Here is a 12,346-nt window from a genome sequence, read left to right on the forward strand (position 1 = left end):
CACGCACACACACACACACACACACACACACACACACACACACTGCAACTCTGGTGGATTTGGAAAGGGTTTGGTGGGGAGTTGTAAAGAGTGACAAGAGAATGTTGTGGGTAAGAAAAATATATGGCTTGTCATAAAGATATATGCATGGACAGTATGATGCTCATGCTATGAAAACATTAAGTAAAAAAAAAAACAGAAACTAGTTCTACCGTATTAACACAATGATATTTGCAGCTGTAAGCCTTTTTGTTGTCTTTTAAACACCTGCTCCTTCTTTTCCACTCCTCTCAATGAGACAGAAAACAGGCGTAAGAGGATTACCGCAGCAAAGTACAAGTGCAGTGATTATTTGATATGCAAAGATTGTGTGAGGTCATCTGAGGTGCCTACGCTCCCTACCTGAGCGCCTAGTCTGCAGCAGAACGAAGGAAGAAGGCAGTCAAAATTTCTCCCTCTCTTACAAGATAGACAATATGGCTGGTGTAAAAAAAAAATAATTATACAAGCATCAATCATCACTCTTATTAATGTAACGCTGTTTTAAAATAATACGTCAGTCTAGCAACTGACTCCAGACTAACTAACTGAGCAGGTCATAACCCTGTATCAGTTTGTTCCACTAGTCATTCTGTTGGAAACAGAGTAATACAATTGTATGTCATTTTGTTCAAGTATATGTTCAAATAAACAAAGATTTTTTCTATTTTTAAAAACCTGTAACATACCTTTATTTATTATGTTATTTATTTTTACCTCAGCAGCATCCTAGCTTTTCAGTTTTATATAAAAGCAATTACATTATGTCAATCATTTTTGCTTTTCATTTGTTTGTGGGAATATCATGCAGCAGAGGTATTTTTACATCAATGTTATGCCATAAAAATCTCATTTTTATGACATGATAAAAATTGGATTTTTCTCTTAACCAGCTTCATAATATGGTTATGAAGTTAAAGCCAGCATAGAAATTTGCTAATAAATTACACAAGACAAAAAAAAAATCTATTTATGTGAAAATAAAACTAACATTACAGAAACTACGTATTAAAAAAGAAAAATTATGATTAAAATAACAATCAGATATTTTGCTCAATCTTTATTTTTGTGTCTTTTCACTTCACGAATTCCATACAGCATCTCACTGGCAGTATATGGTACCTTTTGTTTTTCATAGCCTATGACTATGACTGCCATGACTGCAACGATTATGATCAACTCAAACAGCAAGAGCTGCCAAAGTACACAGCTTAGCAGGATTCCTTGTGCTGTAGAAGCTGGTGATGATGCTCATGGGTATTTCATAGGTTTGTTTCTTAAGGTATGGCATTCGCAAAGTTACAGGAGTGAGGAATTTGCACTACACTAAATTTAACATTTTTCTCCAAATCATAAAAACACTGTTTATGGGACTATGTTATCTGTATTCTATTCGATGACATTTTCCGCTACAATTATGGAAATACTTGTTACTTATTACAAAGGAAGCAAAGAAACAGTAAGCAGAGGCAGAAGAATGTTTCGTTAGCACCTCAGAGATCAGTATGGCTTAGTATATTAATGTTTGATAGGGTATGCTTGCTGTCTAAATACCTCTGAACTGACTACCGCTCCCTTGGGAGACTTGGCAAGTTGTTGGGAGCCTGAGGAGAAATGGAGAACAAGGTGTATTTAAAGAAAAATCTGGAAAAAGCAGAAAGATTTGAAGTGAGAACATAATTTAAGAGTATAGTTGTCTCCCACACTTCATAAGAAGAAAAGATTAAATGTAAAAAAAAGTGTATTTATTACTTGGACTTAGGAACTCCACATGGCTAATTAGCATTTGTGAAGGTCAGAAGGGGGCTAGTTGTGGGGTTGCAGGAGGTAAAGGGCACCACCACTTGGCCTCATGCCCGCACAACCTTACACACACACAACCACCCCGACATACTGTGTGTGTTCCAAGACCAAAAGCCCAAATACTTTTTCTTCCTCATGTCGCTGACAAGGTTGAAGTGGGGAAGCTCCAGAGGGAGAGGACTTTAACTGCAATGACATTTGCCAGAGTTCTCTCCCTGATTTACTTTTCTCCCTTTTCTGTCTCTGTAAAGTCATTCAGTCAAATTCCTCAGAAATATGCATCGCTCTGTGTGACTCAGGTCAAATATGCCTTTATTTCTAGATTTCCAAATAATAACTGCTTACAAAAGTCTCTACAAATGTGTGTTTAAAAAAATAAACATAGTCCACAATATATGGCTGTTGAAAGACTATGGGTACCTGACCGCACCAACTTTAACCATGTCTTTCTGGACATGATGGCTATCTGATCCAACATCGGCATCAGGGTGTAATACCGATGCCATTCCTGGATCTTTCTTTGGATTGGGGACATTAATCCGTCCACCTAAGTTCTTTGTTGATGGATTTCCTATTTTGGCAACTTTTACAATAGAGGTTAGAAGTGAGCGATATGAACTTAAAGTTTTATCACGATATTTTGAGGAACTTTATTGTGATAACAATAAAAGTGACAATAAGAATTATTTATTACTTATTTTTTAGGTAACTGTAAGACTCACTGTGTATCACAGCAATCATAGCCCCACAAACACAATTAATGCTCTTAAAAAACATTCACACTTGTAATGCACTTCTTTAAGACACCAGTCATGTAAAGAACTATTATTTGTATCACTAAGCTGCACAGCAACTTTATTTTCAAATTTATTGGTAATTATTGATGCTTTTATTGAAGAAAGTAGAGAAGCTAGTATAACTACCAATCTCGACAGGAAAGAGAGTTTTGAGGGGGTTTAAACATCAATTAGAATTTATTGTGAGAACAATAAATCAAAATGTGTCATTATAAGAAATTAATCACGATAAATGATAAACAATATGATAAATATCTACCCCTAATAGAGGTTTAAACTTAGAGATAAAAATTAGCTGCAAACTTAAACAATTAAAAACATGGTATTCTCAAAATTTGCATTTTAACACGCTTTTTATAAATACTTAATAATGTCATGTTAGCAAAATTACCCAATGCTTAAGCACACACGCAGAACATGTCCCAGAATGTTGTGTCAAACTATTACTTATGCTCTACCATTTAGTTTCTCTCTTCATTTTCCATCCATGTGCTCAAATCTCATATAAAAATCAATTTAGTTGTACATCATTTTATGATAATTTAGTATTACACCCTCCATTAATGTTGGTTGTTATTCCTCCTTTAGGTCAGTTGACTTTAATGATCTATGGCCCCTGATCAAACCAAAGCAACTCTGGGGGCTGTCTTGCATGTAAATATTAATTATTAAAACCCCGATCAAAGGTTCTTACAGTAGGCTCTAAAAAATTTGCATCATCCATTTTGGATGGGGACAAACTGAGGCATGATCAGAATAAAGTGTCCTGCAAGAAGGCAGCTCAAATGCACACCTCAAAATGTTGGGTACGAAACATCCAGAACTACCCCAGATACAATATGAAGAAGAGGCAAAATGACCTGAACTCCACAGAGTAGAGGCTCCAACAGACACGGAGAGGTCTTAAAAGAAACTTTGTTTTGTCTTGAGGCCTGTTTTCATCTCGAGACGGCAAGAACACGGCGAGAAATGCTAGTCCAGAACTCCAGAAACCTATGCCAGCAGAAAAAACGCAGCTACCACATTTCTACTTTTCGACATTAACCACACCCGCTTTAAATTTTGAGTCAATCATATAATAGTTGTGGGACCACTGGGGAGGAATTTGCTGCCAGGAACAAGCTGAAAGAAACTCACAAATCACAGTTCCCAGAAAGGAACGGTGTTATTTTTTTTTTCTTGCAGCACTGGGAGAGAGTGAAAATGTCTTTGTTCTTGGAGAGCAAGTAGAGATCTTTATTGAGCTTTCAATCTCTATTTGCCATGAAGCATATAGGTCTTGACAATGTTGCCAGCTTGTTGGAAGACTCTCGCTTAAAGGTAAAAAATATTTATAATACAAAAGGCGCTGTTACAGGAAGCACAGCTAACTGCTGGCGCATACAGGCAGTGACAAAAACACTAGCAGCCAGTTGGTGGCACAAAAATTACAGAAGGTAAACAATGAAGCAGCTTTGTTTTTTTGTTTTTTTAAATACTATGTGGAGAGATCTGCTGTTTTCCAAGAGTGGACAATAAATCTTAGAACACGAAGCTGATGATAATCATTTCATTTTTGCTTTTCCTTCTTCTTCTCCTCCTCTGATTACAGAGTGCATTATCGCCCTCTATAGGCTGTCGTGGAAACGGTAAAACTTAAAGTGGAATGTGGTTGTCCAGCTAAGCCAAAAGTAGTATGGACAATGGCGGATGCTTGTCCAAGTGTGTCACATTCATGGAAATGGCAAAGTATGTTAAAGCCTCAACTATCAGGGCTTTTGTAACTTATTCATATTAACTTATACAATGCCATGACCTAAAATTATTGTTGAAATACAAGCAAAATATAAAAATATCAGAAAAAGAAAATATATACATTTAGATATCAACATCTCAGAATATCTACCCTTAATAAATAAATATATAGTTAAATGACTCACAGAAATAATTGACACATACATACCATAAGTGATCAACAAGACTAGAAAACCATATAATCAAAAGTTAAATCTCCCATATGAACCATAATTGCTGCTCCTCAAAATTGCTTTGTTTTCTGTTTTTCTGCTGCCTCCCTCACATCCACAGTTCAGATAAGACGGAGCTGAGAAACAGCTGACACAAAATCAACACCCGCTCGAAGTAATTAAACTCTCTCTTCAGGGCATTTACACACTAACATTTGACTCCAGGGCAAGTAATGAGAGCACAGTGTAGTAAGACATATGAAAAAAAATATTTTATTAGTCAGCTAATAATACACACGCTTACATCCAGTAATATAACTGACCTGGTATTTTACTTGTTTTAAAAATCTGAATTAATTGGTGTTTTGTGGAATGCACAGGCAGATCAGGGATAACCCCGGCCTGCCAATTACCTACACGGCTTCCCTGTTTCATCCACTCAGATGAAAAATGCTGCATGGGGCCTTATCGGACACAACAGAGCAAATTAAAAAAATTCACTCCACCGCTAATCACCACAGCGCTGTCTGGCCAAGACTGAGATGTAAACAAAACAGAAAAAAAACTAAACAAACGACTGATAGGAGGAGGCAGGGAAAGCCGGTCTGCTTCATGCTGACAACGGAGGCTTCGGTGCGCTCGCTCTGGCACAGGCTATATAGAAGAGATGCACCGAGACAGAAAATCTGAAGGAAAGAGTAAGACATTTGATGACCAGACATCGTGGGCTGTCCATCTGATGCAGAACATGATCCATAAATTAAATTCCCGCATCCACGGTCAGGCACATCACTATGCACGAGGCTCCCTGAGATAGCTGCATAATACAAAGTGACATTGATGCATCGCTCCCATTATAAAGTCTTTGTTCATATCACACTAATAATTCATAAGACAGAAATGTAAACAGTGTGCGCTGCAGAGCACTGCGAGCAGGGATCATTTCAAGGTAAGCACATTACCAAGAATGGGATTGGGTCTAGCCTTTGATATAGAGCTCCACTGAGCTTTGATTTCAATTCTACCCGCAAAACACTAAACAAAATAGTGATAAATTAGAGGGAATCATAGATGCTCATTCATTTTTATTTTATTGGGTCAGATTTTCAAAGAGCTGCTGTTGTAATTATTGAAGCAACAACACTATTTCTCTCTCATTAGTCTCTCATTATTATCTGCTAATTACTTTTACTGTTTTCTAGCTCTGATTAGTTTATAACAGACAGACGCTTATTATAAGGAGTGTTTCGTTGATGATGTGAGCTGAAATAAGTCATTAGGGTTGCACATATGGTTTCGCTGCTACATACTGTAGGTGAACGCTGCAAGTGAGAGAAACAAAATGGAAAAAGAGAATCAAAGTACTCTGATTTAAAGCTAAGCTACAAAGCTATTTTCTGAGGATGCATAAACAAAGGATTAAGCAAATGAAGAAAGGAGGTGCAAAATGGCAAAAAAAAAGGCAAGAAGCCAGCTCTACCTGTATTTAGAAAGAAATTCTGCCCCCTATCAGAAACAATTAATATCAGCTAGTTTGTTCCTAATTGATCGGCTATAAAAAGGTATCCCATTACCAGGTGATTACACAAAAAAGGATCTTATGATAGATTAAACCACAGAGCTCTGTGAAGACCTTGGCAACTTTATTGGAGCCAATTATACTGATGGCATGATGGCATTGGTGGAAGATGTATTTCTAAACTTCTGATTTGGGCCCTTAATTCAGCAGCTGAAAGAACATCCCTTTCAACAATAAACCAGCGACAACAAGGTATTGCTTACAAAATTTCTGACAGGAAAGTCAAGATAATAGTCAGAAGAGTTTGGTGAGAATTTCAGAAAGACCTGGAATTAGAATAAACAATAAGTAGTACACTTAACCCATGTTAATGGTCAACATGCAAGACTCCACTCCACTGGTAGAAAAAAAAAAAAGGTACGTCGTGAAAACTTGTTCAACGATGGCTGCAGAATGTTTGGACAGGCCAATAAAATACTTGGAGAATCTAGTCAAGTCACATGAGAATACAACTGACATGTTTGATGTTACTGCACAATATTTGGAGGAAGAATGGCACTGCGCATAACTCTACACAACAACATATTAATTAAGTGTGGATAGAATCTGAAAATGAAACAATGACTGTATGGATAAATGACAACTAGTTTCTAACTACAGCAGGCATCTTGAAGAAGTCTTTACCAACAAACTGGTCTGAAGCAATTAGACAATGTATTTTAATAAGCATATTCAATACTAAATTCTTGTGTCGTTTCACTTTGATGCATTTAATTTGCATTCCTTTGCATTTGTGTCAATAGTGCCATCAGGAACATTTCCACAGAGAAAATTTTGACATGTTCAATACTTATTTTTCCCCTGCGCATCTTTGTCAAATACGCCATCCACAGCTAAGGTGGGTTCCTGCAGGACAAACAAACACAGCAGTTCGGTTTCCATTCTGTTGAGTGGCCACAGGAGCACGTGCATAGGCGGCGAGGGGGGCGAGGGAGGGCGGTGGTGTAAATGAGGGACGCTTGTTTTGCTCACAGCAAGCTCCTGTGGAGAGGTAGTGGGGAGGGAAATTGAATTTGAAAACAATTGGGGGGAGGAGGGCGTCAACAGGTGACAGACTTTGAGCTTTGACCAAATTTGCTCTGAAGTGAAGCGCAACCGTATCAGTGTGCCAATTTGGAACCAGTATTATGCACTACATCGCTCTGCTTTTTTACACATAGCCTGTCAGCAGCGTACAGGAGAACAGTGCTCCTGCTCCTGACATGAATTAAACATAGGGATGTTTGGAGCGCAGATATACTGCTCCTGGAATGTTGCAGGAGTTAGGAAAGAAAACAGCACCTTATGCTAAAGAGGGGGAAAAAAAACTAAAGCACCAACTCCTCTGAAGGGTAGGTTTTCTTTAATTATCCACACCAGAAACTGAAGCTGATGCTCAGAAACACCGTTTCTGAGCATCTCGACAGACAGAATCAGCCGCTAATAATCATAACGCGAAAAGAGTTGGACTACGCTACGTTACATGGAATAATTTTATACAATCAATGGAACAGCAAACCCGCCCACGCTTAAAGCATTCACCTCATTTTCTCAGCACCCAACACAAATTGCCTTTGATTGAAACAATGTAGGCTAATGAACTACTTTTGTTTCCACTGGAGGCAGACAGTATAAGCTGCGCTCAGCCTCCTTGCCCTCCAGCTGCCCAGATGTGCCATCCAGCAGTGCACATAATTCGCTGCAACAAAAACAACTGCAGTGAAATGGCTCTTCGTAAGAAGGACATTGCCCAGTTTTGCTTCAGATTTCCAAACTGGCATTGGCCCCACTAAGATTTTCTGTCCCCCATTCCCAATCAAATGGACTTACATGCATGGTATATATTTTTTTGGATGCATTTAGGAGAGAAAATGACAAGCTTTGTTGAGTTGCAAAATGTAAGCATTTATCTGTTTACCCAGTCCCTCCTGGCCCCACCCACATATAACAGTATGATCACATATTTAGGTAAGAAACAAATCGAGCTACAGTATTTTGAAATCATTTAATGCTAAATTTAAAAAAAAAGCATGTTGTGACATATAAAATCATTTGAACTGTGACGTATAAGTACAAGAAAACAAATGATATAGTAATTTAATTTATATTAAACTACTACTACTTTAATTTATTTTTAGATCAGAGTTAGATTTCAAATGGCTATGGAAACATACCTAAAAGAATCAAGAAAACCTGATTTTTTTTTTTCATAGTGTGCCACTCAGTGAAGCTCAGTGGTGGCACCATCTGACCACCCATGACAAAACTTTTTGGAGACACCCCTGTGAACTGGCAGCTCCAGCAGCCTTAAGTTTGGGAGATGTGAAGCCGTCCACATCCCAAAACAAAGCTGCGTCATTTGACACTACTTTAAACTGCCATAAAATTAGAAAATATGTAACTTAAAACTGTGATGCCACAACAACAACATCAATAATCTACAAAATTGCCCAGGAAGTATACTTTAAGTGTGTGTAACATGATATAATATAAATACAATAAAAATGTGTTAGTCAGTCTGTTCTAACAGTCAGGAATTCCCAGTTTGCAAGATATTCAGCCAGATGGATGGAAGTCTCACTGGAGAAGATCTCCACATCTGACATAGATGCTAGGTCACAGGGAGCGGTTTAAGCAGCTTAATTACAGATGAGAATGAGAAAAATAGAGATTTATTGTAATTGATATCAATAATGCAACTCTGAACCGTGAAACTGATTAAAAAGAGAGAATCCTTAGAAATTAACATGAATAACTACGTGTGTGAACAAAAGAATACTACAACTACATACGTATTTGGAAATAACATAAATCATTCATCGTGAAACAATCTAATTGAAATATAAGCAGAAAATGCAACATCACAAACGCGTAATGGCAAAATCCTGCAAGAGTCCCGTTTTTCTCCTCAACACACTCTGCCTAGTGGGACCACTGGGAGCCAATCAGATGGCAGGCTGGATGTCAACTCTGAGAGCTTTAACACAGTTTACCACCACTATTCAAATTGTGAGCAGAGCTGCATGGGAATAAACCGAGCAGCGTGGATGCGCTCCTGCTCCACACGGGGGAAAAGCGCACGGAGAGCGGACGGACGGTCCTTAAGCGGGAGCGGTTTCAAATGAGCTTATCGAAACAGGGAAGAAAAAAAAAAAGAAAGTATTGTAAAACACATTTGATTCTGAATAGTTTTCGTTTCTACAGAACTATCGCATTTTGTTCCGCGGGCGCTTTCAGCGGAACACGTCGTCAGCGGGGGCGTTTCGCAACGTGTCTGACAAACACGTCGGCAGAGTTTCTACATCTGTGCGCTAAAACTGCAATAATACGACAGCTAACGTGAGAACCAAATAATTGTGTAAGCATGAAGCTATGATTGCTTAAGAGCAAAATCAGCGTCTCCCTTTTTGTCTTTCACACCGACCCCATTTTGGTTGTAAAGCTGAAAGCTGAAGAACAGTAAAAAGTCAAAACATTGAACGGTTAAAAAGGTAATAAAATACATATTTAACTAAAACCTGCAACTTTGGAACAAACTGCCCGTGACTGTTTTCATAGTAGCTCACCAAGGCGCACCTCAACTCCCAGAACTCACCTGTGTTCTGCCGAGGCCCTGCCCTCCGCTGCCTGCATTCATTGAAAGCGGGTGGTTCCTCTGCTGCCCTCCCCAATGGCCAGTGCTGGCTCCATATTGGGAGCCCACGTCTTTCCCCAAAGCCATGCCCGCCTGCTGCTGAGGCGTCGGGCCGCCGTAGTCCTGATAAGCACCTCCGTAACCCCGCATCATCGGGCTGGGGGACGTGAGCAGTTGATTGAGGGTTGGCGTGGCCCCTGAGGGCCCCTGTTGCTGCTGTGTTTGCCCCGCGTACCTCTGAAACCCACCCGAAACAGGGGACTTGCCGTGGGTCGCAGAGGAGTTGCTGCCCATCATCATGTTGCCAGGCTGCCTGCATCCGGAGGAGCCAATCATCCCGTAGGCCCCTCCGCCGTAGCCCGCCCGGTACGCTGGGTACTGGCCGTACTGGCTGTTGTGGTACCCCCCTTCATTGGAGTCCTGAGTTACCCCCATTCCACTGCTTTGTTGTTGCTGCCCGCCATGCTGATCGTAACACGGCCTTGAAGTGTAATAGCTGTTATTAAACTCAGAGTTGTTAGTAGGGGGACCCAAGTTGGAGTGTTCAAACCTGGAGCCCATCATCCTCTCCGTGGGTTTACAGGTGAGGTCCCCCTCACCTTTCCCCGGGCCGTGCTGCTGCTGGGACTCCTCCTGCCCCACCAACAGGTTCTCCTTACCACCGTGCTGCTGGTGGTCCACACTTCTGTCCCCCCGGGCGGGCTGCCCGTTGTTGCTGTTGTTACTTTGTCGCTGCTGATGTGGCGCAAACTGGCCGAACTGCGGCGGCGGCGGCTGCTGCTGTTGAGGTTGAGGCGCATCTCCGCTCCCCGCACATTTCAGCTTGTGGTTCGCGATCAGAGCCGCTTCCATCGGGGAAGTGTTTGAGTTTGACGCCGAGAGGTTAATCCCGGTCTTGTCGTGGCCGTCCGGAGCTTTGTGCGCCGCGGAAGTTGAATGGACCATGCTGCCGAGCTCGCCTCGGCGGTGATGGTCTACATTATTCAGAGTTCCATCGCCGGCACCCAGCATCTGTCCGCTCCGCTGCGCGGTCCCTGCTCCTCCACCTCCTCCTCCGGATTTCCCCGAATTGAGCTCCGGAGCCAAAGTGCCGGATAATTTCTTATTTTTATTATTAGTTCTGGTCGGAGCCGATGCCACTTGCGCAGCCATGGTCACTCCAACATCTCAGCGCGCAGTGACAGCAAGCCCCGACCAGCCTTGCGCACAGAAAATGACAACAGGGGAAGGGGAGAAACACAATCTGAGCGCTGAAAAAAAAAAAAACAATACCAAAAGAAGTCTCTTTTTTTTCTTTCTATAAGGAAGGTTTTGCTGTGGTGAAATGGCGAGGCTTCATGTTGAAAGTTTCTCTGCCAGCTTTGAACGAAACTTTTTCTTCTTCTTCCACCCCTCTCCGCCTCTCCTCCATCCCCGGTTCTCTGTAATGTGTAGCAGCGTCTCCCGGAGCCTTGTGGCCCAGCATGGCATGAGAGAGAGCGGGCTCCACCAGCTTATCCACCTCCAGGGCTCCGGCGCTCTTCATATGGAAAACCTGGACTGGAGTAGTGAATCATTACGCACTAAATATATGCTTTCATTTCGTCTCCGCACCACTTTCAATGGTGCATTTAAAAAAAAAAAAACGTAACATTAAGATAAAAACGTGTGATTTAAAATACGCTTAGTTTAATAGTGTAATTTTAAGGTTTTAACAGTTTTATTAGGACCATATGGAGTCAAGCGGTTGTTATCGCCTCTTCATCTGAGGCGCACTTTATGTTTTCACATCTTAAGTGGCTGGTTGTGTTTTGCAAAATTACGCACCAACATCGCTTTAACCTCCGCACTCACCCAAATAAACATAAATAAACGCCAATGCGAAGTTTTTGCGCGTCACCACTCCATTATCCAGATCTGCTTTTACCTCCCCTCTCCCGCTCCTCTGTCCCTCGGCTCAAGCCGGTTTCTCTGCAGCTCCTACAGCAGCGGTCGGACACGCAACCGAGAGGTGTGCAATCAAGCTGCCATCAGAATAAGAATGTAATTACGCCTCGTAGCATATGTAAAGCTGCAGAATTCCAGCTTTCCCTCCACAACACTTTGCAATCGCGTCACTGCAGCTATGCAAATTTCAGCGCAATAGAACAAACAAGCACAGATGCAATAATCAGAAATCCAGACAATCACTTCAAATATTCAAGGCTATTTGATTAGGCTAGATGGAATGAGATCTGAGGTCAATTTACAATGGCGCTGCTAAAGGAGGGCCACGGGGGGCAATAGTCCTTTTATAGATACAACATATTTTTAATAACATTTGTTTAGAACTTATCAGCTTTAAATAATGAGAAACTGGAGCCAAGATTGCATAAAGGGATCTGCAAGGGCGGGTCCTTGTATGGAGAGCGTTAGTTGGAGGTTTTTACAGGTCATTGACACCCACCACATGCAGAGAAACCTACAACGGTCATGGCTAAAGCAGCTGGCTATATATACTGCTGTGTACCAGTATCTTAGTGGAAAGTTAAGTGAAAGGAAAACATCTGGTAGAAAATAGTGGACAAGAAACGGAGAAAATCAGTCTTGA

At 41.0% G+C, this 12,346-nt stretch overlaps 1 protein-coding gene across 6 annotated transcripts in view; it reads right to left on the reverse strand.

Moving 5' to 3' along the window:
* The window catches only part of LOC103458589 (AT-rich interactive domain-containing protein 1B-like), a 199,298-nt gene extending 187,966 nt beyond the window's left edge, over positions 1 to 11,332 (reverse strand). For 4 of the 6 annotated variants that reach the window (XM_017302536.1, XM_017302539.1, XM_017302538.1 and 1 more), the window contains exon 1: positions 9,739 to 11,332. In XM_017302536.1, coding sequence (XP_017158025.1) covers positions 9,739 to 10,929 — 1,191 coding nt within the window. In that variant the 5' untranslated portion in view covers positions 10,930 to 11,332. The remainder of the gene's footprint in view (positions 1 to 9,738) is intronic. The other 2 variants (XM_008399505.2, XM_008399506.2) reach the window with 2 other exon arrangements.
* Between the last annotated feature and the right edge of the window lie 1,014 nt (positions 11,333 to 12,346).

This window comes from Poecilia reticulata, linkage group LG22 (assembly GCF_000633615.1).
Source record: "Poecilia reticulata strain Guanapo linkage group LG22, Guppy_female_1.0+MT, whole genome shotgun sequence".
Taxonomy (NCBI): Eukaryota; Metazoa; Chordata; class Actinopteri; order Cyprinodontiformes; family Poeciliidae; genus Poecilia; species Poecilia reticulata.